Source organism: Coenobita brevimanus, chromosome 104 (assembly GCF_032717465.1).
Source record: "Coenobita brevimanus isolate Jiangsu-jjx chromosome 104, ASM3271746v2, whole genome shotgun sequence".
Taxonomy (NCBI): Eukaryota; Metazoa; Arthropoda; class Malacostraca; order Decapoda; family Coenobitidae; genus Coenobita; species Coenobita brevimanus.
In genome coordinates this window covers 44,921,729-44,948,635 of record NC_137057.1, presented here as the reverse complement: position 1 = coordinate 44,948,635, position 26,907 = coordinate 44,921,729, and the positions used below count along the sequence as shown (strand labels likewise).

General features: G+C 42.8%; 1 protein-coding gene across 1 annotated transcript in view; it reads right to left on the bottom strand.

Annotated features, from left to right (window-relative positions):
• LOC145415921 (synaptophysin-like) overlaps positions 1 to 23,969 on the bottom strand; it is a 37,178-nt gene extending 13,209 nt beyond the window's left edge. The window contains exons 1-7 of the mRNA XM_080285030.1: positions 23,946 to 23,969; positions 23,542 to 23,586; positions 18,583 to 18,651; positions 16,541 to 16,665; positions 11,129 to 11,324; positions 8,701 to 8,889; positions 531 to 660 (exon numbers count right to left, since the gene is read on the bottom strand). Of these exons, the coding sequence (XP_080141156.1) occupies positions 532 to 660; positions 8,701 to 8,889; positions 11,129 to 11,324; positions 16,541 to 16,665; positions 18,583 to 18,651; positions 23,542 to 23,586; positions 23,946 to 23,969 (777 nt within the window). The 3' untranslated portion in view covers position 531. The remainder of the gene's footprint in view (positions 1 to 530; positions 661 to 8,700; positions 8,890 to 11,128; positions 11,325 to 16,540; positions 16,666 to 18,582; positions 18,652 to 23,541; positions 23,587 to 23,945) is intronic.
• Between the last annotated feature and the right edge of the window lie 2,938 nt (positions 23,970 to 26,907).

The window sequence follows — 26,907 nt, the reverse complement described above, 5'->3', positions numbered from 1 at the left end:
CATTAGGGGAGTAGGCAGGGAATGGCTCAAGATCACAACACATGGAAAGCTTCAATTTGGTGAAAGGATCTACATGTTACAGTTCATTCACCTTAACTTGGCCCAGATTTCTGTGCTTCAGTTGACTTATTTCACACAGCTCAATGGAAGAATAAGACAATGCTAGAGTTGTTTCCATATCACTCTTTTGTGATCAGCACCATATTCTAGTATTAACCAACTGTTACAGCAGCATTCAAGATGGACAGATGGCAGCTTCATGCCAAGTTAAAGTGAAAAGAGTATGGAATGGCCAATGAGATCTAGTCTGTTAAGAAGGCTCCCTAGTAATTCTTCCTTACCGGTTCATTTCTGAATCTGGAACTGAAATTTACTCTTGTATGTCACTAAAGCAATCCATGCTGATGTAAGATATACAGTATATAGATACAAGAAAATAACAGGCAGTAATATGCAAAATAATATTCAGGGAGAGGTGTTAGAAATGAATATAAATACAAACATAAACAACTGCTACAAAATCTCCTTACCTTAGTTTGGTCCTGAGGGATGTGCTCCAGAATTGGCTTCAACCCCAACCTTTTCCTTGAAGTACCGTGTCTCTTTGTACAAGAACCATAGGTTGCTACCCCACAGAAACATGTTCAAGAAACCAAGGATCTGCAAGGAAAAATAATCACCATCAGCAACAACATTACCATTATCATCAATCACCATCATCATCTCAGAAACCTTTTACTTCCCCCTGGGTACCCCTTGACAGGTGACAGTTATAACAGAACCACCACCATTATCATAATCACTGTCATCAACTACAACACTTTTTTTTACTCTCTCCTCCTCATCATCATCATTATCATCCAATCCTACATTGCCCCATGAGAAGCATAGAAGCCCGGGACTAGGCAAGTTGGTCCTGACATTTAAGATGAGACTGACCAGCCTCACTCATCCCTGAGTGGCATTTACGTGAGCAATGAACACCAACCTCCCCTTGGATATAAACCTTCACTGGCTCAATCTGATTGGAACACCATAATTACCTACTAAACCACCAGGCACCAAAATTTGGTTATATGGTTACCACCGAGTTGTAAATGGTTTCCTGGTGTACAGGAAACCATTTGGTTTGTAATGCAGTGCAGAGTCACCCACTGGCAGAAGGAAGAGGAAAGAATGAAGTTGAGAAAGACAGAAGAGGGAGTGTAAAGTCACCAGTAGGCAGAAGGACGAGGAAAGAATGAAGGAAAGAAAAACAGAACAGGATGGAAGGAAAGAAGGATGGAGGAGAGGAAAGGGCAGACACCTGAGAACAGCATTACATCAAGTGAGTGGATACACAGCCATAACAGAATCATTCATATCCTACTTGGACTGCGCATATTCTCCCTCTCTCTGTTATCCAGTTCTGTATTTCTGTTTCACTAATGCTCTGCTGCATTCTTCATCCAAACCACAAGCAAACATTCACTGACATTATCTTCAATTGAAAATTTACAAGATTTGGTACCCTATTTAAGTCATCATTTCCTTAGAGACCTTTTTTCCCACCTAAGGATGAGATGAGGTACATTCCACACTGAAAGGAAGAGTGAAAAAAGGAAAAAACAAAGAAAGAAAGATTATACACACACACACACATATATACAGTAACCCCTCCAATATCCGGATCAATAGAGCCATCGGTAGGTTCGGATATTGGTTTCGTCCAGATATTGGGCCCCAGCTTATGGACTTGTACTTATGGACCCTAACTCAGAGAAACACCTATACAACTCCCTCTGGACATGCATAGCACCTATTTAACACCCAAATCACACCAATAAGGCACATAAATGACTGAAATAAATGCAAAAGAAACATAAAATGTGGATTTAGAAGTATGTTCATACATTAATAAACATTCTGGTACTTATGGACTCTAACCGAACCTAACTCTGAAAAACACATTCCTACTGCACATGCATGAGGTAAGTATAGTATGGAAAAAAGTACAGTATGACACATTCTGGTAAGTATAGTATGGAAAAAAGTACAATATGAAACATTCTGGTAAGTATAGTATGGAAAATAGTACAATATGAAACATTCTGGCTACTTACAGCAAGTCCCTGGCCACCTTGATGAATAACCGCCTCTTCTTGGACTCTGACAGTAAGAACGATTTCCTGAAGCACTTGCACTACACTCTTCCTGAAGTCTTGCACTGAACTTAGTCACTAACACACAGAAGTCCATTCTCTTCACAGTGTTCACTTTAGTCCAAATAATGTTCCATTTAATTTAAGTGTTGCACATTAACTTTTCCCAAGTTTTTTTAATTTTCCAAAGCCAAAACAAAGAAGGTTAGTTACGTTAAATTTCTTTTCTACTGAGTCTTTTCTCCCAACTTGAAAACCTTAACACAACACACCGTTTTTTTCACTGCACAACACTCAAAATTCCCGTGTGGTCTAGTGGAGAAGTTCTTGCTGTTTATTCACTGTCAGAGTCCGAGAGTATCACTGGCAGGCGACCAAGGGGTGCATCGGTGGGTCGTGGTGATGGCGTACCGACTACAGAAGACTCTGAAGATAGCCGCAAACTCACATCGAGCGGTGACTCCACTGTAGCTGATGTGCTGGGCTGTGGCTCGGAGCATGAGGGCCTGTCTTGGGGAGGCAACGGAGTGGAACCAGGGCTTGGCACAGCGGGGGTCACGGGCCTGAAAAAACTGTCAATCGTTGACTGACGCAAGGACCGACGATTCTGGCGATTGATGATGCGCTGCCGGAAAGCACGCACTTCCTCCACGAGTCCCAAGGGCCCCATCTCCCTGTCGCAGTCCGGGTGTTCCAGGTAGTCTAGGACGAACTCTAGATGTTCCCGGAGTGCGCTCAGCTTGGGGATGGCTGGAGTAGTGTCCTGCTGAGAGGAGTCCGCATCATCATCGCCTTCGTCGTCGGAATCTTCAAGTTCGGGACTGACACCGGCAACCGAAGACGCGATCTCGATATCAGACAACGTCTGATACCCAGGATCGCCCTCGTCGTCGTCCAACCACTCACGAACACCGTCCACATCAACATCGTCGCCGTGCGTACGTAGCCGTGCATGGAAGTCATCCACGTCAAACCCTAGGAAATCGTACTCCACATCTGTTCCGAGAAGCAGACGAGACCAACCATTTTCAAGAGTTTTCACAGGGACTTCCTTCCATGCACTAGCCCAGTTGTACAGCGCAGACTTGATGTTGTAGCGGCGAAGGTTTTCCAAAGTCTGCTTGCCTCGAGTGTCACGTCCTTCCCTGCGCTCGTCCTCGTCCTCGAGAACAACCATCACCTCGTCCAGGAACTTCCGACGGTACAGGCGCTTTGTTGCCACGATCACTCCTTGGTCCATTGGTTGAATGAGAGCAGTCGTATTAGGTGGCAAAAACATGCACCTAATACGGCCATTTTCAGCAACCAAGTCCTTGTCGCACGGGTGGGCAGGTGCATTGTCGAGCAGAAGGAGAGCCTTTACCTGGTCGCGAGGAATTCCCAGTGTCTTCGTCTGGTACTGGATGACCTCCTTGACGAAGTGACGGTGAAACCAGTCTTTGAAAATCACAGCTGTGAACCATGCTTTCAAAGAATGGTACCATACGACAGGAAGGACATCCATCACCCCACGAAGGCACTGACGCTGCTTTGCACGGCCAACAATAACGGGCTTAAGCCGGTGCATGCCGTTAGCATTGGCACAACACAAAGCAGATATCCGTTCCTTAGAAAGCTTGCGGCCAGGTACACGCTTCTCCGTCTCATCGGCTAGAGTGTTCGTTGGCACCGAGCGATAGAATAGGCCAGTTTCGTCAGAGTTATAGACTTGACCGAGAGTGAGGCCCTCCCTGTCGATCAAGCCTTTCACCTTGTGCCGAAACTCGTCCACTCCATCCTCGTTAGCGTCCAATGCTTCGCCATGTGCTTTACGGTTAGTAAGGCCATGTCGTAACTTGAACGCGAAGAGCCAACCCTCGGATGCCTTGAAGTCAAGGGCGTCGTGAAGCCTTGCAAACTTCTCAGCAGCAGCCTTCAGCTCCGTTCCACGTACCATCACACCAGCTGCACGTTGCTGTGGATACCAAATCAACGTGGAGCGGTCGATCTCTGCATACTTGGGGGTAAACATAACCTTCCTCTCCACGTTGCATTTGCTTCTCAACAAGAAGTCAGCCGTGTACTGCATGAGCTTGTCTCGGGAACACTTGATATCGAACAAAGTCGACCGGGCCAGGTTGAACTCGCGGAGAATGCGTGAAGAAGACCAACCCGCATCAACCTTCTCCAATATCTCCCGTTTCTTCTCCAGAGTCAACACCACTCTCTTCCTTTTCTCAGGAGGCGGGGCCATCATCACACACACTAAGAGTAGGGCAGAGAGCAGCAGGAGGCCTTGCAGCAAGTACGGCACCACCACAAAAGCGAGCACGTGGGCAGCCATGGCGAACAGCGTAGGTCCTCTGGTAAATTACCAATATGCTGGGAATCGAACCAGGGACTCTCAAATGAGAGCCAGGCAGCATACCACTACACCACGACCAGGTAAAAGTTAACTCACGTTGTCACAATCTTGTAACCAACGTCCCTCCGCCCCCACTGTGGGCATCAAGAGAGTCCCTGGTTCGATTCCCAGCATATTGGTAATTTACCAGATGATTTTTCCTGTGTACAGTACAGGTTTCTCCCTTCAGCGTAGGTCCAGTCGCGGTGAGAGACAGGCGGGAAGTGGGGAGGATGCAGCTGCGCTCTATCGGACGTCGGAGGAATGACGAACCAAAACAATGCTCTCACGCGGCGCGCGCGGCAAGTTCAAATTATGGATGGCCAAAAAATCGATTTTTTTTTTTTTTTTTTGGATTTTCGGACCATTTTGGGAATCTTTGATCCCAGGACGATAAGGTTCGGTTAGTGGGGATGTTCGGTTATTGGGCGTCCAGATATTAGAGTGATTACTGTATATATATATATATATATATATATATATATATAAGTAATCCCTCTAATATCTGAACACCCAATATCCGAACATCCCCACTAACCAGATATAATCATCCCGGGATCCAACATTCCCAAAATGGTCCGAAAACTGCAAAAAAAAAAAAAAATCCTGACAGTAATTTGAACTTGCCGCACATGGTGCGAGACAGCTTTGTTATGGCGCGTCATTCCTCCGACGTCCGATAGAGCACCGCTGCATCCTCCCCACTTTCCGCCTGTCTCTCGCCGCGAGTGCACGCTCATCATCATGGCTGCCCACGTGCTCGCTTTTGTGGTGGTGCCTTACCTGCTGCAGGCACTCCTGCTGCTCTCGGGCCTCTTATTAGTGTGTGTGATGATGGCCCCGCCGCCTGAGAAGAGGAAGAGAATGGTGTTGACTCTGGAGAAGAAACAGGAGATATTGGAGAAAGTAGATGCAGGTGGTCTTCTTCCCGCATCCTCCACAAGTTCAACCTGGCCAGATCTACTTTGTCTGATATTAAGAGATCCCGTGACAAACTCATGCAGTACACGGCTGACTTCTCGTCGAGAAGCAAACGCAACGTGGAGAGGAAGGTGATGTTTACTCCCCAGTTTGCTGAAGCCGACCGCTCCACGTTGATTTGGTATCGAAAACAACGTGCTGCTGGTGTGATGGTACGTGGAATGGAGCTGAAGGCTGCTGCTGAGAAGTTCACCAGGCTTCACGACGCCCTAGACTTCAAGGCATCCAAGGGTTGGCTCTTCACGTTCAAGTTACAGCATGGCCTTACCAACCGTAAAGCTCATGGCGAAGCTTTGGACGCTAACGAGGATGGAGTAGAGGAGTTTCGGCACAAGGTGAAGGGCTTGATCGACAGGGAGGGCCTCACTCTCAGTCAAGGCTACAACGCTGACGAAACTGGTTTATTCTATTGCTCTTTGCCAACGAACACTCTAGCCGAGGAGACGGAGAAGCGTGTACCTGGCTGCAAGCTCTCCAAGCAACGGATATATGCTTTGTGTTGTGCCAATGCTAACGGCATGCACTGGCTTAAGCCCGTTATTGTTGGCCGTGCAAAGCAGCCTCGGTGTCTTCGTGGGGTGATGGATGTCCTTCCTGTCGTTTGGTACTATTCTTTGAAGGCATGGTTCACTGCCCAGATCTTCAAAGACTGGTTCCACCGCCACTTCGTCAAGGAGGTCATCCATTACCAGATGAACACACTGGGAATCCTGCGCAACCAGGTAAAGGCCCTCCTTCTCCTCGACAATGCACCTGCCCACCCGTGCGACAAAGACTTGGTGGCTGAGAATGGGCGCATTACTGTAGGTGCATGTTTATGCCACCTAATACTACTGCTCTCATCCAACCAATGGACCAAGTAGTGATCGTGGCAACAAAGCGCCTATACCGCCGGAAGTTCCTGGACGAGGTGATGGTTGTTCTCGAGGACGAGGACGAGCGCAGGGTGGGACGGGACAGGCGAGGCCAGCAGACTTTGGAAAACCTTCGCCGCTACGACATCAAGTCTGCAATCTACAACTGGGCCAGTGGATGGAAGGAAGTCCCAGTCAAGACTCTAGAAAATGGTTGGTCTCGTCTGCTTCTCGGAACGGATGTGGAGTACGATTTTCTAGGGTTTGACGTGGATGACTTCCATGCACAGCTACTAACGCATGGCGATGATGTTGATGTGGACGATGTGCGTGAGTGGTTGGATGACGACGAGGGCGATCCTGGGTATCAGACGTTGTCAGATATCGAGATTGTGTCTTCAGTTGCAGGTGTCAGTACCCAGCTTGAAGATTCCAACGAGGACAGCGATGATGCGGACTCTCCATCCATCCTTCTCTTCTGTCTTTCTTTCCTTCATTCTTTCCTTGTCCTTCTTCCTATGGGTGACTTTACACTCCCTCTTCTGTCTTTCTCTCCTTCAATCTTTCCACTTCCTTCAGCCTGTGGGTGACTCTACACTGAGTGACAAGCAAAATGGTTTCCTGTGCACCAGGAAACCATTTACTGCGCTGGGTGGTAACCATATAACCAAATTTTGGCACCTGGTGGTTTTTAGTGGGTAATTATTGCACTCCAATCAGATTGAGCTGGTGAAGGTTTATATCCAAGGGGTGGTTGGGGATGATTGCTCATGTAATGCCACTCAGGGATGAGTGAGGCTGGTCACTCTCATCTTAAATGTCGGGACCAACTGCTTAGCCCTGGGCTCCTACGCCCCCCATGGGGTAATGTAGGATTGGATGATGAATGAATGAATGAAATATATATAAAATCATCATCATCATCAGCAGCAGCAGCCATTGCAAGTCCACTGCTGAACAAAGGCCTCCCCTAACCTTCTCCACGAATTCCTTGACTGAGCCAATCTCTGCCACATTTTGCCTGCATACTTTTTTATCTCATTGCTCCACCTCCTGCTGGCCTTTTTCTGCTGTTATTACAATCTCTTGGGGTCCAGTCAGTCAGCCTCTTGGTCTATTGGTTAACCCTTGCTCTTGCTACATAACCTGCCCACCTCAACTTCTGTTCTTTTATCTTCTCTAATATCTTTGACTTTTGTCTGCTCTCTCACTCACGCTGATCTTTTCCTGTCTCTTAAAGACATTCCTAACACTGACTTTTTCATTGCTCTTTGAGAATGGATTATAGTAGGACTCGCCCACGTTTGCGGCTGTGGTGTGGCCCGCACCTGTGTACAGTGTGCCACGTTTTCTATACCGTTATCTCTCTCTCTCTCTCTCTCTCTCCTGGCGGGAAATGTGAGCCACCCTGAGTACTTTTGATTCTTTTATAAGTTATTTATAATTGTGCTTTCATTTGTTAATTTGGTTTTGTTATATTTAGTGATGCCGACAATGCATTCAATGCATGCCCCTCTCCTGCCTCTCTCTCTCTCTCTCTCTCTCTCTCACCGACTGGGTGTGGAAGTGTTGCCGCTCGCGAGTGAATAATGTTTTTTTTTTTTTACTTCGGTATTGGCATATGCCTACTATTTTGTCCTACATATTAGCTTATGATTATAAATGTGATTATTCCTCGTCCTTAAAATTATGGTAAAAGCCAGTAAATGTGAGCATTTTTCCCTAGCAACACCTGTACAAGCTATGGTTGGGTCTATGGAGGTACGTACTTTACCTTAGGCCAGACTGGGTAAGTGTTGCCACTCACAAGAATTACATGAATTATTTCTTTTACTTTGGATATTGGCATATTTCTTCTTTTTTCAGGCTCATTATCTTATATCCATAACTGTGATATTATTACCCACCCTAAAACTACGCTAAAAACCATTAAAAGTGACTACAATTTCTTTTAGCAACACTGTACAATATGTATGCCATGTTTCTGTGTTACTGTATAAATATTTTATGCATAATAAGATTACTGTTGATTCATCCATCAAAATACACAAGTGTAAGTTTTATTCATCTGAATTTATCGAATTTGTGATGCCTTGTACATAAATAGCTTCCGTTTCACATCGCAAGTTGGGGAAACGTGGCACCATTGTACACAGGTGCGGGCCACACCACAGCCGCAAACGTGCGCGAGTCCTACTATAGTTGATTTTCCATGGACTTTGTCGGTTTCCAGGTCTCACATATATACAGTACATGTGAGAGAGAGAGAGAGAGAGAGAGAGAGAGAGAGAGAGAGAGAGAAACTGAGATACATAAACTCCTCTTATAACCCAACACTCACAATCGATATAACTAGACCAGTGTAGCCTGCCTCCTTCACTGGGGTACAGGTGTTGCCGCGACACAAATCCACGTTCTCGCGAATGACAGCTGAAAGGGCAGTTGCAGAGCCCAGGTTGGTAGTGCTGTTTGCCCAAGCACTACTGCCCGCCAACCACAGCACGGCAAGGATGAAGTGAACCCCAAAATCCTGAAAAAGTGAAGAAATGAGCCTTCAGTCATGAATCAGAAGCATGTCTCAAAGTTGTTTAATTTAAACTGTAAATGGTGGCTTAGGGAAAATATGCCATGCCCCTGGTGCACAACAAAAAAACAAAATACTGCAAATAAATACTGGCACATGCAGTAAATATTCAAACAGAACTTTTAAAGTTTGTCCTGTTGATTTTTTGGTCATATAGGCTAACTGAGAAGTTGATGACGTGTCTGTACAGTATATGAATTTTAGCTTAATACTGTATGTACCTTTGTAGTCACTACAGTATCCTTAGGTTACATTTAAAAAAAAAGTATACCTGGTAACTAATTTTTTAACTTCATATCAGACTAGATTTATGGGTGTGATATGGAACTGGCCATGCTAAAATATGGGTTTGCAAATTAACAGGTCAATACAGTATGTACTGTAGCTTTATCACAGCAAGCATTCAGTTTGTTGAAGTAACTGCTGAGATGGACGTTGCAGGAACCGAATGGAAAGGTGAAGGGTGGAATCATCAGTGTACGAGTGAGTGGATAGGGTTAGATGTACAGCTTAGGTCACATGAATAAAAGAAAGAGAGTTGGTGATAGGACAGAGGCCTGAGGAACACCACTGTTGACAGATCTTGGAGAAGAACGATGGCCGTCTACAACAATGGCTATAGAACGACTAGAAAGGAAGCTACAGGTGAAGGCACAGATAGAAGGATAGAAACCGTAAGAGGGTAGTTTGGATATTAAAGATTTATGCCAGACTCGATCGAAAGCCTTTGAGATGTCAAGTGCAATGGCAATGCTTTCACCAAAGTCCTGAAAGGAGGATGACCAGGAGTCTGAAAGGTAGGTAAGATCGTAAGTGGAACACCTCTGAGAGAACCCATACTGACGATCAGAAAGAAGGTTATAAAGATGCTTTAAAATTTTTCTGTTAAGAATGGACTCGAAAATTTTTGAGACACAGGATGTTAAAGCAATTGGACGATAGTTTGAGGGTTGGGAATGGTCACCCTTCTTTGGGACTGGCTGAATGAGGGCAAACTTTCTGCATGAAGAAAGGTACAAGTTAACTGACAAAGGCAAAAGAGTTTACCTGGGCAGGGTGTACGCCCTCAAGCACAGTTCTTGAGGACAACAGGAGGGATTCCATCAGGCCCATATGCCCAACTCACGCCCCCCTCTCTCATATACCTCTCCACCCCATCCCTCCATCTCATCCTCGGCCTCCCCCTCCCTCTTCCCCCCTCCACCTCACTCACATACACTCTCTTCGTCAGTCTTTCACCCTCCATCCTCTCCACATGGCCAAACCACCTCAGTGTGTTCCTCATAACGCTTCCTATTACATCCACATCCACACCACAATGCTCCTTTATATCCTCATTCGTCAGCCTGTCTCTCCATGTGACTCCACAGGCTCCTCTTAAGTAACTCATTTCCACTGCTCTCACTCTTGACTTGTGTCCTTCCAACAACGTCCAAGCTTCACTTCCATACGTTAGAGTTGGTATCACAATACTGTCATGTAGTAACTTTTTCACTTCCATGCTCACTTCCCTGTTTCTTATCACTGCTTTCAAAGAACCAGCAACCTTTCTTCCCTGCTGTACCCTTTCAAGCACTTCACCCTCCAAACCTCCATCCTTACTCATCACACAGAGTCGGACACGTTAAAAAAAAAAAAAAAAAAAAAAAAAAAAAAAAAAAAGATTCAGGAGTACAGGTGCCATAATTTGGTTATGTGGTTACCATCCAGCAAGGTAAATAGTTTTCTGGTGTACAGGAAACAATTTGGCTCGTCACTCAGTGTAGTCATCCATAGGCAGAAGGAAGGGGAAAGAATGAAGGAGAGATGGAAGAGGGGGTGTAAAGTCACCTATAGGCAGAAGGAAGAGGAAAGAATGAAGGAAAGAAAGATAGAAGAGGAAGGAAGAGAGGAAAGAGCATACACCCAAAGCAGCACTACATCAAAAGAAAAAAAAAAAAATTATTTATACCCAGATGCCTTAATCCTGTAAAGCGTGATTATAAACAAATTGCCTCCATGATGCTCTGTTCTCTGCCCCGTCCCCTTCTCCCTTTGCACCTCATTCACATAAACTCTTCTAGTCACTCTCTTATTCTTGATCCTCGCCACATAGTCAAAACATCTCAGGGTACTTCTCTTAACACCTTCAATTACATCCACATGAACACCACAATGCTCCTTTACTTCCTTAAAATATTCATACCGCAATGGGAACGTTCTCATTATTGTCGTAGAGGGCACTGAAGAAACAGTAGAGGACCAGTGCTGCGACTGAATACAGGAGAGAAAGAACACCAACTGCCACGAAGAACTCTGCATCTGAGGAGAAGTTACCACCAATGTGGATGGTGTCCTTGTTACCCTCACAAGAATCATATACTGTATTTATGGAGTCTACACTGGAAGGAAGAAAAGGGGAAAATGTTGTTAGTAACCATCATGACAGTCATCATCAGCATCATAACCAACATGTCAACATTATCATAATCACCATATGTCATAATCATCTTTGTCATGAAGTTCATGAATACAGTAGACAGTAACATCAACATCAGTATATCTCACAGGAATTGTTGTGTGCTCAAGTCTATATTGGAAGGAAGAAATGGAGCAAAATTAATCCTGTAATCATCATAATAATCATTAATTCCTCAGTACAGTATCACTAACATGAGGAGCTTCTGTCTATAACAACCAATAAACCAAAATCACTTGTGGAAACTGACTTGTTTTTGGAAATTTCAGATGAAATTTATTCAATTTTCAACAATATGATTATGAAAGACTATATATCAAAGTAAAAGAAATTTAACATCTCTTCCAAGACATCAAATTTATCAGTGTGGTTTGGTTGTAGGTGGTGGTGACCATCATCCACTCAATGTACTGCTGCCTACTTCTTCCTTTACCTTTATCATCCTTTTTCTGTGTCGGCCCTCTCTTCCTATTCCTCCCACCTTTCATGTCACTATCTATTATTATTCTTTCTTTTTCAGGTGGCTTTACATTGAGTGACAAGCCTAATGCTTTCCCATAAGCCAGAACACCTATTACAATGCTGGGTGGTAACCATATAACCAACCCATATGTCCTCTATGTGTCAACAAGTGGGCTGGCAGAGGGTTAGTGTCCCTCCTCATAAAACAACTAACTCAAAGACAAATGGCCACCCCCGATGGGATTATGAAACCTGGCTACAGACAGACAGCTAGATTGATAATGGGTCATTCCACGAAGATGTAAACCTTTTGTGTCAAAATCAGAATTGCTTAAAAGTGTATAAATTATACATCATATCAAAGCTTAATTAACGAATCTGAAGAGAAAGAGAGCCTAAAGTGTCAACTAAGGGAGCTGCATAAAAAACTGCCATATTGTCACTGAAGAAAAATCAATGCTGAATTCAGCATTTTCATAACATCATTGACCAGAGTATGTTATTGTTTGGAATGCTGACATTGACTTTTACTGAAAATGTGTCTATTTGAGTTGTGATTGACACTACAGTTGTTTACATATACTGTATGTTGTGGTTAGAATGTAGCAGGACCTTTAAATGGAAGTTCAGGAGTAACGTGTCTCATGTTTTTTCCCCATTTTCCCCATACACAACTAACAAACTGGAGAATACCAACATAACTTTATATTATAAACAGGCATCCCAAGGCCTTAATAATGTAACACTAGGATACTTTGAAACAAACCCTGGTAAGCCATATGGTCCGTCACACACGTTACATGCCCACTGTGAGGAACGTTACCGAAGAATTATGTAACATTTCTCATGCACACCTTTGAACAAAAAATCAGTTTGTGACTATTTACACTGCAGTTGTTCATTATGTCAAAGATGGAGAGATTGCTACAAAGCCACTAGCAGTAATTTCAAATACAGCCTCACACTCTAACCTTGAAGTTCAGGTGTTTAATAGTGCTATTTTTGATTATTTGAATTCTGTTGGTATTCATTTTACACATGTATCATTGTGGACTGATGGGGAAGCAGCCCACTTCAAGAATAGGTATTCTGTGGCAGCTCTAACCTCTTACAATGCCATCCACAACTGCACTGCTAAATGGAACTTTCAAGAAAGTTATCATGGCAATGGCCCTCATGATAGGATTGGGGCTTTATTAAAACGGAATGTCTACAGGCGAATTTTGTAAGGTCGCTGTACAGGAAGGTCTGCTGTAGAATTTTATGAGGAGGCTGAACAAATAACAGATAAAATTGGACTAATGTATGTGTCTACTGAATATATAAACACTGAAAAGTCAAAATATGTAGAGATCTGGAAAAACTGTAAGGCAGCAAAATCCATTCAGCAGTGCATGTCAGTAAAACCTCTTGGCCACTGTAAAGTAGCACTGTATCATTTGACTGAAGACCAATCACCTTTTAAGCAGTGCTATCTTCAGGAGACTGGCTATGACCCACAATTTGACTCCAGTACTAGCAGTGATAGTGAAAGTACACCATCTCTTGCAGAAATGTCAGTCATTCATGTCCCAGCCTGGGTCACAGAGTACTACTGATATTGAGGCAACACAAAAACCACCCCCAGGTAACTATGTACTAGTTCATTAGACTACCAAGAAGTTGTCGAAACATTATGTTACAGTGGTAGAATCAGTTCTGGAGCCAGGCATGTTCCCATCTTCGATGAGCAAGTATTTGATCTTTAATTTTTGTGTTGTTTATACCACTGGTGTGATATACAGGCAAGCTTACCATGTAACTTTCACATCAATTACTGGCTGTAGGGTTACCTACATGTTTTAAGGTAAATTATGTTCATAATATTCAAAATTACACTGTTCTTTTCTGCTGCATCACCACCAACCCTGCTTTACATGAACCATGTTTTGGTTATCATGTGTTTCACATTAATACATGATTTACATTGTTTTGTGATACAATTACTGTAACCTTCATAAGAGATGATTTTGTAATTATATGAAAAACAAAAATTGCACAAGTAACGTTTCTCACTTTTCCTGTAATGTGTCTCATGGTCACATTTTCCTTAACAGTGGCAAACTTCTTAGGAGAAATAGAATTTGCTGGGTATGGTTATGATCCTCATACATTGACATATTACTGATATAAAGCACTTCTTGACTGAACCAGTAAAATCACAGAGTTATTGATAATACTCATGCAAAGTAAAAGGTGGGGTAGCATAGCAGTAACATTTCTTGGGCCACTTAAAAAATCTATATAAAATCAGAATAAAAACATATGAATAATCTGATTATGGCATAATGTAGTGTGAGGTGTTGGTAGTATACCTGGCAAATGGCATTTATTTATATTGCCTACATAAGAAAATACAAGTGAGAGTAGATCAGTAACTGGTCCCTGAACGTAACATTTCCCACGATGGAATGACCCTAATATCAATACCTCTATTATCAACATTAGTATTCCCAATATATGAACTATATGCTGGAAGGAGGATGGGAAAATGCTGTTGTGATCATCTTGTACATCATCAAATGCATCAATACAGTGGTAAAAAAAAAAAAATCAGTCATATGGTATTATCATCAATATTCCCACTGCTGGAACTGTATTATATGTTTAACATGTTTACCTTTCTGGAGAAGGATGTCTTCATATGATACTAATGATATAACCAGGCAGTTACACAAATGCCCCTCAATTCCTTCCCTATCTCCTGAAAGGAGGAGGATGGACTGAAGGAGAAGGCAGCTTCAATCTGCAGTCCACCAAGTTCACATAAGTACAAATGAGCCCAACTCCCTATCCTCCCTGAGAGGAGGATGAACTGCAGAAAAGGGTATCTTCAGACTAGTTTGCCAGGTTCATGTACAGCTAAGCCTGGGTCCACAACACCACCACCACCACTACCAATTTAGTATACAATAGAAAGGAGAAATGGCTGAAAAATGTTGTAACCACCATAACAGTCCTCCTTGAAAGTGGTGTACTTCTTGACCTACATTTTTGTTACCAGTATTAATATCCTGATCATCCAGACTTTCCTTCCTGAGGTAATGAGACTATCAGCCAGTTTAAAACAATGACATTCTTTTGATTTTTGTCCTGTCAATACCAAATAATTTTATTCACCTTAAGGGAGCCACTGTGACTTGTAGAGGTGTGCGGTAAGTAGGAGGACTACTGGGCCTTGAAAGCAGGTTGTGAAGCCTATGCCCAGAGTCAGTCACATTTAAAAAAAAAAAAAAAAAAAAAAAAAAAAAAAAAAAAAATCTAATACAGTATAGACTGGGTCAATGGAAGCTACACTTGACCACTCCAGTTTGTTGTAGCCCTAGGTTAATCTGGAATGTGAATTTGGTGGCCTACAGGCTAAAGCTGACCTCTTCCTACAGTCCAGCATCCTCCTTTTGAGGGATAGGGAGGGAGATGAGAGACAGTTGTATAACCAGGTAGTGAAGCTGCCCAGTTACATCGGTGTCACCATGTGAAGAAGGCCGTCTCCAGCAAGATTAAAATTATAAATGCATGGACAGATTCAGAGAGTTCACCCTTTCAGCTCAAAAGGTCCTTCCTACATCCTGCAGTTGTGATAAATAATCCCTTTGGTCCTGGAATCTATTTTTATCTCTTCCTCTTCCTCCTCCTCGCTGCCACTGCAGTCGCCTTCTCAGCCACCGGCACCATTATTGTTATTGTTGCTCTACCCTGGTCTGTCTGGCCTGGCCGAGCAGACCGACTGACCATAAGAAACTGTCTTCCTGTGGCAGACAGCATCTTGCCAGGGTCAGAACAGGGTCTTTCCCCAAGGTGAGGTGCAGGGAAAAAGAAGGCACAGCCCCCAAAAGGATGAGCTGTGTATAGGAGATATGTATGAGTAGTGGTCTCAGCCTGGACTTTGACTACAGTACTGTGCTAAGAAAATGTGACTGAGTCCCTCACCTAGGAGTGTTGTGCATGGCCAGCTAAAAGGCCATTGGCCCACAATACTCTCACAGTAATACCTCCTGGGATGATGGCAACCACCCACCTCCCACCTTACTGGTGAGTTAATGGGTGCTACACCTGTCACATGGTGTAGTGGTATTTTGGTTCCGCCTGTTACAGTATTTTAGTTCCAGGTAAACAAAATTAGTGCAGTTTTGGCCCCTTATTATTCGGATACCACCAAAAGAACAAGAATATTACAACATTTCCACTGAAATGCAGAGAAATAGGCTGGGAATGACCATATAACCCAGAAATATCACAAAAGTACTGTTTATACACCTAATGCTTCCTTGTGCCCTAGGGCAGTATTTAGTAGAACAGCAGACCGTGACAGGAGTTCCACCCAGTGAATTTCATGTTGTAACCCATATTAGTGTAGTAATTAAGCAGAAATGTCAAAACCTATTAAGTTAGGTGAGCTACCTGAATAATAAGGGACTGAAACAGCAGTAAGTTTGTTTACTCGGAACTAAAATATTGGGCTGAACCAAAATACCGCTACACCGGAACTAAGCAGGGCAAGAGTGTCCATCTTCCCTGATACATGCTCTGACTTCATACAACATCATCATCAACATCATTATAATCGTATCCAGAAAGGCACTACTAAGGAAATGTATGCCTGCAGAAACACTGTGAAAAACCAAAACCAAAACTCACTTGAAAGGATATGTGATTTTCTCTTCCACTGTGAAAGTCTTATTTTTTTCCTGCTCACATGTCACAAGGAATCTGAATGATGTAGAGAATCCGGTTGTGGACGCGAATGCACTGATGCTGAATATCTGGTGGGAAGAAACAAAAAGTGATAGCAGCACCCAGAAATGGTTTGGACAGGTTGAGAAAATGTTTAATGGAGTGACAGTGACTAGGAGAACACAGGAATTGAGGAGGAGGTGGAGGGGGAAATTGGAGTTGATGTGAAATGATGGGATGGAGAGGTACAGAAGACCCTTGTTTTGGAAGGTTTATCCACCTGTGAAAATATGCAAAATGAATCGTGCAAAGTGTTCCATTGGAACCACTGCTATGTGGTTAATGTGGTGCAGGACATGCAAATATTTTCCTAAAGTCCCTATTTTGACCCTCATGAAAAATATAGCTAAACCAAACACCTGATCACTATTTGGCATGAGAAAGTGAATGCCAGTAAGAGGCATTATAACTCATCCACCTCTAACATCTTTACAATAGTCTAGGCCTTCAAGCCTTCAATATCACTCCCCCCAGATTTGTCTGAAGCAGGTATTTTGAATGCTGGTCGAAAAGAAATGACCATCATCAGCTATTTTGCTGTGCAAAACATGCTCATTGCTGTGCAAAACTGGTTGAGGCAGAGGCTGATAATGTCATGTAAAATGTGTGTTGTGCAAACAGAGAGCAGAGAGCATACAAGGATCTACTGTACATGAATGAGAGTGTGAACTTGAAAGAAGGCAGAATGATGGTAGACAACAGGGTGACATGGGGGCAATCTGTTCATGACCACCTCCTTCAGGAATAAGGCATTGGCATATTAACATAAAATACTGCAGACAAGCTGGTTTTAAGCACATGGATGTCCTAGTGATGCTTGGGATCAGTAAGGTCATGTAATCTAAATGATTGATTTAAAGCAACATGGATGTCCTAATAATACATCGGATCAGCTGTAAGCTCTTGTGATTTGTGTGGCTGGTTCAAAGCACATGGTGGTGCTATAGAGGGATAGCTTCACATGCTGGCACATAAGAAATTGGGTGGCTTGCTGCTCACTCATACAAATATCCTTCAACTCCCTCCCTATCCCCTGCAATGATGATCATGGACTCCAAAAGAAGGATAATGAAATTATGCCAATCACTGGGTTCATGTCTAAATGGGCCCAGAGTCTCAACAATATTAAGAACAACAAAGCACTTGGATGTTGTGGTAAGTGGTAGTACTTGGGATCAACCAACCATATGAAGCATAACGGTAACTTTGATACCATAAGAGCAGAAGTTCCACTCTATGATGAACTGCTCTGCTCTCATAAACACCCATTTCAGATTCTATCTATCTATCTACAGCCAAATGCCATAATCCCATAAGGGGTGGCCGTTTGTGTTGAGTTAGTTGATTTATGGGGAGGAGCACTAACCCTCTGCCAACCCACTTGTTGACATGTACGGAACACGTATGGGTTGGTAATACTGTTACCACCCATCACTGTAAATGGTTTCATGGCTTACATGAAACCATCAGACTTGTCACACACTGTATAGACACTTGAAAAGGAAAGAAGAGTAATAAAAAGTACCATGATAGGAAAGAAACAGGAAGAGAGGAGGGCACAGTAAAATAATGATAATGGTGAAGGAAGAAGCAGGCAGAATATATCAAATAAGTGGATGATGGTTGCCACCACCTACAGTCCCACCATATTTTCATTACTGGAAATTCTGGCTATCTCCCAGATTCACTCCCTTCCTGAAGTGGTCCAGTCCTGTACTGGGTCTCATACATATCACCACACTCATGAAATATACTATACTACACCCCCCACACAAGCACACATGCTCACCCCCATCACTCTCATCCATACCCACAATCCACATCCCCACCTCCTAACCCCCCCTCCCCTCTCTCTCTCTCTCTTACATACTAACACATACAATCCACATCCTCACTCACACCCCCACACAGCAGATATGCACATCCACACAAACTCAACTACTCACAAACTGCAGAACTTTCATAAACCCTCGGGGCTCCTTCAGTGGTCGAATGTTGAGGCTTGCCAGAATACCCTGTGGAGGAAAATGTTACATCAGTTATTTTGGGGGGCAATTCAACACTTGAAACTACAGAAGGTAATCTAATTAACATCATTCCAATGTAAAGACATACTATATCATCCAATACCTTTTGCCCTATCAGGAGCACATGGAGCTAAGTTACTCAGCTCTGACACTTAAGACAAAGACAAGTCACCTGATACTTGGTAGCAATAAGCAAGTAACAAACCCCAGCCATCTAACTAAACCTTTATGGGCCACATCCAGTTGAAGCACCTTTACCTACTATAGTCGCAGTGCGCGACTCTGAGGTTGTTATTATCATGCTCTGGCAACCTGCCATTCAAAAGTGCATCTGATTTCGTTTATAATATGAGATGTATGTGATTTGTGTATAATAATATTCGTGTTTAATATATTTGTGCATAATAATATGATTAATATATTATTTGATAAGAAATCAGATGCACTTCTGAATGGTAGGCTGCCAGGGTACGATAATGACAACCTCTGAGTCATGCACTGCAACTATATACCACCAGGTGTCTTTATAGTAGTAAATGGTTTCCTGGGTTACAAGAAACCATCTGATTTGCTATTGTGTTGAGCTACCTGAAGGCAGCAGTACATCAAGTGAGTGGATGGTGGTTCCCTAATCTACCACACAAAAAATTTAAATTGAAGTTGAAGAAGAATTACAATAGCCATTATTTGCACTTAATATACTGTTTATATAATACAGTAAACTAAAATACAGCACAGTCATCTTTTGGTTATTGTGGACTTGGTTACACAGATTTCCATTATCACTGCTAAATGAAAATCTGCACTCCTGCTGTTACTGCACAGTTTTTTTGGCAGAAAAAAAAAAAAATAAATAAATAAATAAATTATACACCTAAGCCGGTTTCTGCCGACAATGATGGTGCAAACCCTGTGGTTTCTGATAGGCCTGAAGGATTCAATGGTTTGAGAAAATTCAGTAAATGGGGAAGTACACAAGAGCTTTGCATCCTTCACCTTCTTATCACTTGCCTTGACAATATTTACACAAACTATGCAGGCAATATTGGCCTCTGTACAGTTGTCCGAAAGGTTTCTCATTCTCTCTCCCTCTCTTTTCATGTTCCTGTTACTTTTACCCCTTTCTTGTATTCGTTTTCAAATCACATTCAAAGATTAAAAGAGAAAACAATGAGAAAATTCAGTAAGCGAGGAAGCATACAAGGGTCACCATAGTTTTGCTCTCTCTCTCTCTCTCTCGTTTCCTCCTCCTGTTATTTCTATCCCTCTCTTATATTCACTTCTGAGTCACATCCAATGGTTATAAAAGAAAATCAGAGAAAATTCAGTTAAAGAGGAAAGACACACGAAAATTGCATTCCTCATCCACTTGCTGATAGATGTTTACCTAAGCTCAGACAGGTGACTTTGGCCTCTATCCAACTGACAGAAGAATGGTTTTGTTCTCTCTCTTTTTTTCCTTCTTTTCTCCTGCTTTTACTACTATCCCTCTCTCTTACTCATTTTTGAGTCACATTCAAAGCTTATAAAAGAAAGCAATAAGAATGAAAGAAAAGCATTCGGGAGCCCAATGCTAACTGCCAGCCAGAAAATGCTGTTGGCCAAGTTACAAGTCACTTACAAACGAAATGTGAAGAAAATTAGCAAAACTTGAAGGAATTCAGTCAATGTGTGTCACAAAAAAGCCAATCCATATTAAGAAAAACTAGCTGACCTTTGGCAGCCATTTTGGTGACCTTGACCTTGCCCCTGAGTGCCCATGTTTGAACTCGTCCAAGATTTTGATCATATCTTGATACCCTAAAGGCTTCATGCTGATAGCTCATGCCGTTCATGAGATATAATGGTTCTAAAGGCAGGCAATAAAAACTGGTTGACCTTTGGTAGCCATTTTGGTGACCTTGACCTTGACCCTGGGTGCCCATTTTCGAATTCATCCAAGGTTTCAGCCATATCTTGATACCCTGAAGGTTTAATGTTGATAGCTCAAGCCATTCATGAGATATAATGGTAAAACACACACACACACACACACACACACACACACACACACACACACACACACACACACACACACACACACACAGATGCGGACGAAAACATTATCACTGCACCTTGCTAAAGGCAGGCAATAACAAATTAAATAAATGAGGAACCACACAAGAAAATTGCATCCCTCACTCTTTTATCATTTGCGGATGTACTTTTGCCCCCCCCCCCCTCTCGGAGATACAACAGTTTTGCTCTTCCTTGCATACTGAGCCTGTGTATAAAGAGAAATGCAATGTTTTTCAGTTCTGAAAAATACATGACATGAATTGCATTCACTTCAAACTGCCAATGGTCACATCACTGGAACAGTGAAGCCCAACAGCAAGGTTTTCCTGGGTATGTCCCCTACCCTGTATCATCAAAAGATCGAACTGTCAGTTTCCGATTCGTTGATCATCGAGGTATGTCTGTATCCATGTATGTATTAAGTGGGCCTTGACTGCTGTAAAGGGGAAAATTTGGGTTTACAAGTGGGATGCCCGGTTCCAATTAAGATTAATCCCGTTGGTTCTGCACTTTCGTTATCACACACTAGGCGTGGTACCAACTATGCACGATATGTATTTAGTGGGCCTTGACTGTTGTAAAGGGGAGTGAAATGGCAGGGGACAGGGCGATGTGGAGGCGATTTGTTTGTGGCCACCCAGTATGGGATTAAGGTGTCTGGCAACAGATAGATAGACTAACCTCCTATCAGCCCTCCTGACTGGCTGGGGGTAATAGCAGCCAGATAGACTATTTCCTGGTCAGGAGGGCTAATTGGAGGTTATTGAGGGATGTTAAAGTTATGAGGAGTGAGAAGTGTGTGCAGCAACACAAGTTATTGATATGTGACATGGTGCTCTAGGAGCAGATGATGAGAAAGAGGACCTATGTACCTAAGAGGAAAGTCTAGAAGCTGAAAAACCACGCAGTAAGGGATGCCTTCTATAGCGAGATGAGACAGAAGTGTTAATGAACAGTATAGAGCCTTCAAGACAACCTCTGAAGAGTTACTGATTCAGTGTGGGGATGGACATGGGGTCCCCCCCAAGATACAGAAGTAACTTGGTGGTGGGATGAAGGTGTAGAAGCTGCAGTTAAGGAGAAAAGAACGCTTTTCTGGGAATGGTTGATTGATTGATTGACTGACTGACCATAATTAAAATCTGGTGGCACAACTTCCGGGAATGGAAAAAGGGTGGTAACAGAGAGGATTACTTGGCTGCCGAGCATAGGGCTAGAAAAGAGGGTTACAGGGCAAAGTCTGAATCTCACAGACTTTTACTTTACAACCTAAATATAGTGTGGAAAGGAAGAATATGATACTTAAGGTGGTACATCAGAAAAAGAGGGAGAATAGCGATTTTATAGGGGAGCAGTGTGTGAAGAATGATGAAGGAAAGGTAGTGGTGAACAGTGAGGATATTAAAGATGCATGGAGACAGCATTACAAATGGTTGTTGAATGAGGAGTTTGACTGGGACAGGGAAGGTTTGGAGCCAGCAGATCCAGTGTTTGGTCCCTGGCCTTTGATTGATACTGCTACTGTGAGTGGGGGCAATAGGCAGGAAGCAGGTGGGGAAGGCAGCAGGTGTGTCTGGGTTGACTGCTGAAACGTTGAAAGCCTCAAGAGATATAAGAGTAGGATTAGTCACTGACTTGATAAATATGGTTATATATGAGTGTCCTGTCGCAGATGACTGGGTGAGAAGTGTAACTGTAAATGTGTACAAGGGGAAGGGTGATGCCCTGGAAAGAGGAAATTAAAGAGGCATAAAGCTTTTGGACTAGATAATGAAGGTAATGGAAAGAGTTCTATAAGATATGATTAGTGAAAAGTGAATATTGATGAGATGCAGTTTGGGTTTATGCCAGACAAAGGGACCACTGATGCCTTATTCACTGCTTGACAGCTTCAGTAAAAATATATAGGAAAGAAAAGGGAACTGTACTTTGTTCATCTGGAGAAGGCCTTTGACAGAGTCCTTAATGAGGTGGTGAGGTGGGCAATAAGAAAGCTTGGGACTGAGGAGTGGCTGGTTAATGTGGTTATGGCCATGCATGTGGGTGCTCACACCCAGGTAAGGATGAACGGAGATTTGAGTAATGAGTTTTCCGTGAATGTCGGTGTGCATCAGGGGTCAGTCTTGAGACCCTTGTTGTTTATCAGAGTACTTGAAACCCTCTCATGTGACCTCAGAAATGGACTCCTGTGGGAGATGTGTGCTGATGATTTGGTGTTGATTGCAGAGAATGAAAGGGAGGCGGAGGAAAGATTTAAGGAGTGGAGAGACGGTACGGGGAACAAGGGCTTGAGTAAATGCAGATAAAACAAAAGTGATAGTATCTAGGGCTGGTGGCGGTACTGTCAAAGAAGAGGGAGAGTGGCCATGTGCGATCTGTCACTAGGGCATGAGAAGTAATTCCATCTTGTGCAGTGTTTGTGATAAGTGGGTGCATAATAGCTGTAATAGTATTAGAGGTTGATTGCGAGATAATGTTGATTTCATGTATGCGGTGTGTTGGGGAAAGCATTTGGAGACTGTCTGGTGCAAGGGGACTGAAGTTGCTGATAAGTCTCTCGTGTGTGTAAGAGTTTTGTTATTTGGGAGACATGTTATGTACTGGAGGTGGGGCTGGAGCAAGCTCTGTGGCTAGAAAGAGGAGTGGTTGGAAGAAGTTCAGGGGGCTGTTGCCTCTCCTGACACTGAGAGGTCTCTCCCTACGTGCTACGGGATCTTTGTATGCAGCATGTGTTAAGAGTGCAATGCTACATGGTAGTGGAGCCTTCAAAAATGTATAAAAGAACAAATACATCATACACAGCTGAAACAATACCTGTACATTCTGTAGAGGGTTTTTAGGTTGTTCCGTATAAACTGGTGGGGGCTGCATGTAACAGAAAGAATATATGAGGCCATAGAAACAATGAAGGGTGTTACTGTATCATCACGGTCATCATCATGTACCATAATTTGCTGTCATCATCATGTATCTTAATGGTATATCATCACTATCATCACCATCTACCAAATCAGAGCAACAAATAAGAGTAACTATTATAAAACCACTGATATGACCATGTACCATAACATCATCACCACTCTCATCACTATATACCATAACAATCACCACCAAGATCAACACATAACACTGAAACGAACAGATCTCATTACCTCTGCAGAACAGTATTATATGATCTGATATAAATTCAGCACATAGACTTACTACAGCCTGTACAATATTACCTGTTGGTCATACTGCATTGGCATAGGCTGCATGAAAAAGACAACACATATTAAATGCAGAAAAAAAAAAAAAAAAAAGTCCTGATATAGTATTACATTAGTTTGGTTTCATCATCAACACTGTATTTACCACTGAAGCACACCCGTTCTAACCTGACAAAAATCAGTTAACACTTTCAGCTTCCTTCACAGCTAAGTGTAGTCAGACTGCAGGGCTGGTCTGACTAGTAACCAGAGATTCATTGCTACTTCATAAATATTTACCAAATTTTATACTATCATAACTTGGTACTCAAGCTTTGGAAGCAGCCCAGTTTGATCAGGAGAAAACAGACTATAAATCACCGAAAAAGGAAAAGGAAAATAAAAAAGCATAAAGACTTGTTAACCCCTTTAACTACAATGACATAATTTATGTTTTGTTCTTGTTACCTCCAGACCATTTCATTTAAGTATGGCATTCTGAATTGGAGAGGTTAAACAAAGCCTTCATTAAATCTTGCACTATCAACATGTCCTCTAAATGCAGAATAAAATATACAGTATTACAGAGGTAGCAAGGACAAAACAGGAAATTACACCACAGATTCAAAGGGTTAACAGAAGACATGAGACATACTGTAGGCCAGGGATGCACAATCATTTTGCTTCACGGGCCACATCTCTAAACCAATTTGTAAGCATGGGTTGCAAGATATATGAGGTGCCATAATAAGGTGACAATTTTATTTATCCATCCATCATCCAATCCTATGTTGCCCCATGAGGAACGTAGGAGCCCGGGGCTAGGCAGTTGGTCCTGACATTTATGTATTCAAATTCATTACTCTCTGTCTCTCTCCCTCTCCCTCACACACACACACACACACACACACACACACACACACACACACACACACACACACACACACACGTGATATCAGTACACAAATGCACAAACATAAGCCTACCTGCCTAAATACATGCACAACATACTGTACTTACATTCAGTATATGCAAATATTGGGCTTTTGGTTATTAGTTTATGGAGATAATATTGTTGCTTGTTGTTCAACCTATCTGTCTAGCTGAGCAGACCAATCAACCACAGGCAAGCAACTGCCCCTTCAGGGCCGTCCAATGCAGTAAAATGATGTTCCCTTGTGGGTGACAGTGTCTTGTTGCAGCAAGCCACTAGGAAAAGTGTGGATGTTTGGTTCCTGGGTGGACGCTGCATTTGCAGCTCTCCACCCAGTTAACTGAGGCCCCACAGAAGGCTCCTCATTGTAAATGGTTTTCTGGGTCACAGGAAACCATTAGACTTGCCACTCAGTGTAAAGTCACTTGAGGTGGAAATGGAAGCAATAAAATGTGACACGAAGGAAAAGGAGAAGTAGGAAAAGAGAAGGTCAGACTCAGAAATAAAATGATAAAGGTAAAAGAAGAAGTAGGCAGCACTACATTAAATAAGTGGATGACAATCGCCACCAGGTACCAATACAGGTAAAATTAAACTACTATAAAACGGTCTCATAGCAAATTACATTTTGAAAATTATTACTGCCTTTCAGAAGTGCAGTCCAAAAATTACAATTAAGCATTTCAGAACTGCAGGTAGTAACTACAGATTAAAAACTGAACTGGCATAAAAATATCTATTAGTTTAGTACTGTATTTTTGTCTTGATAAGACTGTGAGGGCTATGGAATAACTATTAGTGGGCTACATGTGGCCCTTGGGTGACAGGTTGTGCATCCCTGATGGATGCTGTTGTTGCAGTCAGTAATACTATCAGTCTATCTATTTACTGCCAGACGCTTAATCCCGTAAGGGGTGGCCACAAACAAATTGCCTCTAAGTCGCCCTGTCTCCTGCCACTTTACTACCCTGCTTCCAACTCACATCCCCCTCTCTCATAAATCTCTTCACTCCATCCCCACATCTCATCCTTGGCCTCCCCCTCCCTCTCCCCCCCCTCCACCTCACTGACATACACCTCCCTGTCAGTCTCTCGCTCTCCATCCTCTCCACATGGCCAAACCACCTCAATGTGTTTCTCCTAATGCTTCCTATCACATCCACATCCACACCACAATGCTCCTTCACTTCCTCTTTTGTCAGTCTCTCTCCACGTGACTCCACATGCTCCTCTCAAATAACTCATTTCCACTGCTCTCACTCTTGACTTGCGTCCCTCCAACGATGTCCAAGCTTCACTTCCATGTGCTAGAATTGGTATCACAATACTGTCATCCAGTAACTTTTTCACTTCCATACTCTCTTTCCTGTTTCTTATCACTGCTTTCAAGGAACCAGCAGCCTTTCTTCCTTGTTGTACCCTATCAGGAACTTCACCCTCTAAACTTCCATCCTTATTCATCACACTACCCAAGTACTTAAATGCACTCACATTTTTCATTTCCTCCTCATCCAACCTCACTGTACATTCAGTGACTTCATTTCTCTTGAAGACCATAACTTTACTCTTCTCAACATTCGCCTTTAGATTCCGTTTTTACACATTCTCCCAAACTCATTTACCAAGCCTTGCAACTCCCCTTCATCTTCACTTAACAACACAGTATCATCTGCTAACAACAGTACAGGGAGTTTCCACACACTGCCCTCTCTCACCAGGGCCACTCCAACATCCACTTCCCTACCTTGCATCTCTTTTATAACTTCATCAATATACAGAGTGAATAACCATGAAGACATGGCACATCCCTGTTTCAATCCAACCTTCAAACAGAAAAATTCACTCAGTTCACTAGTCACACGCACTGCAGCCTTAGCACCCTCATGCATACTCTTCATGGCATTCAACAACTTCCCATTTACTCCATATATTCTTAATACTTTCCATAACCCTTGTCTATCTACCCTGTCATATGCTTTCTCCAAATCCATGAAGGCTGCAGACAACAATCTGACTTATTAAATGTATCATTATGAAGCTCTTACATAATACAGCATTATGAAA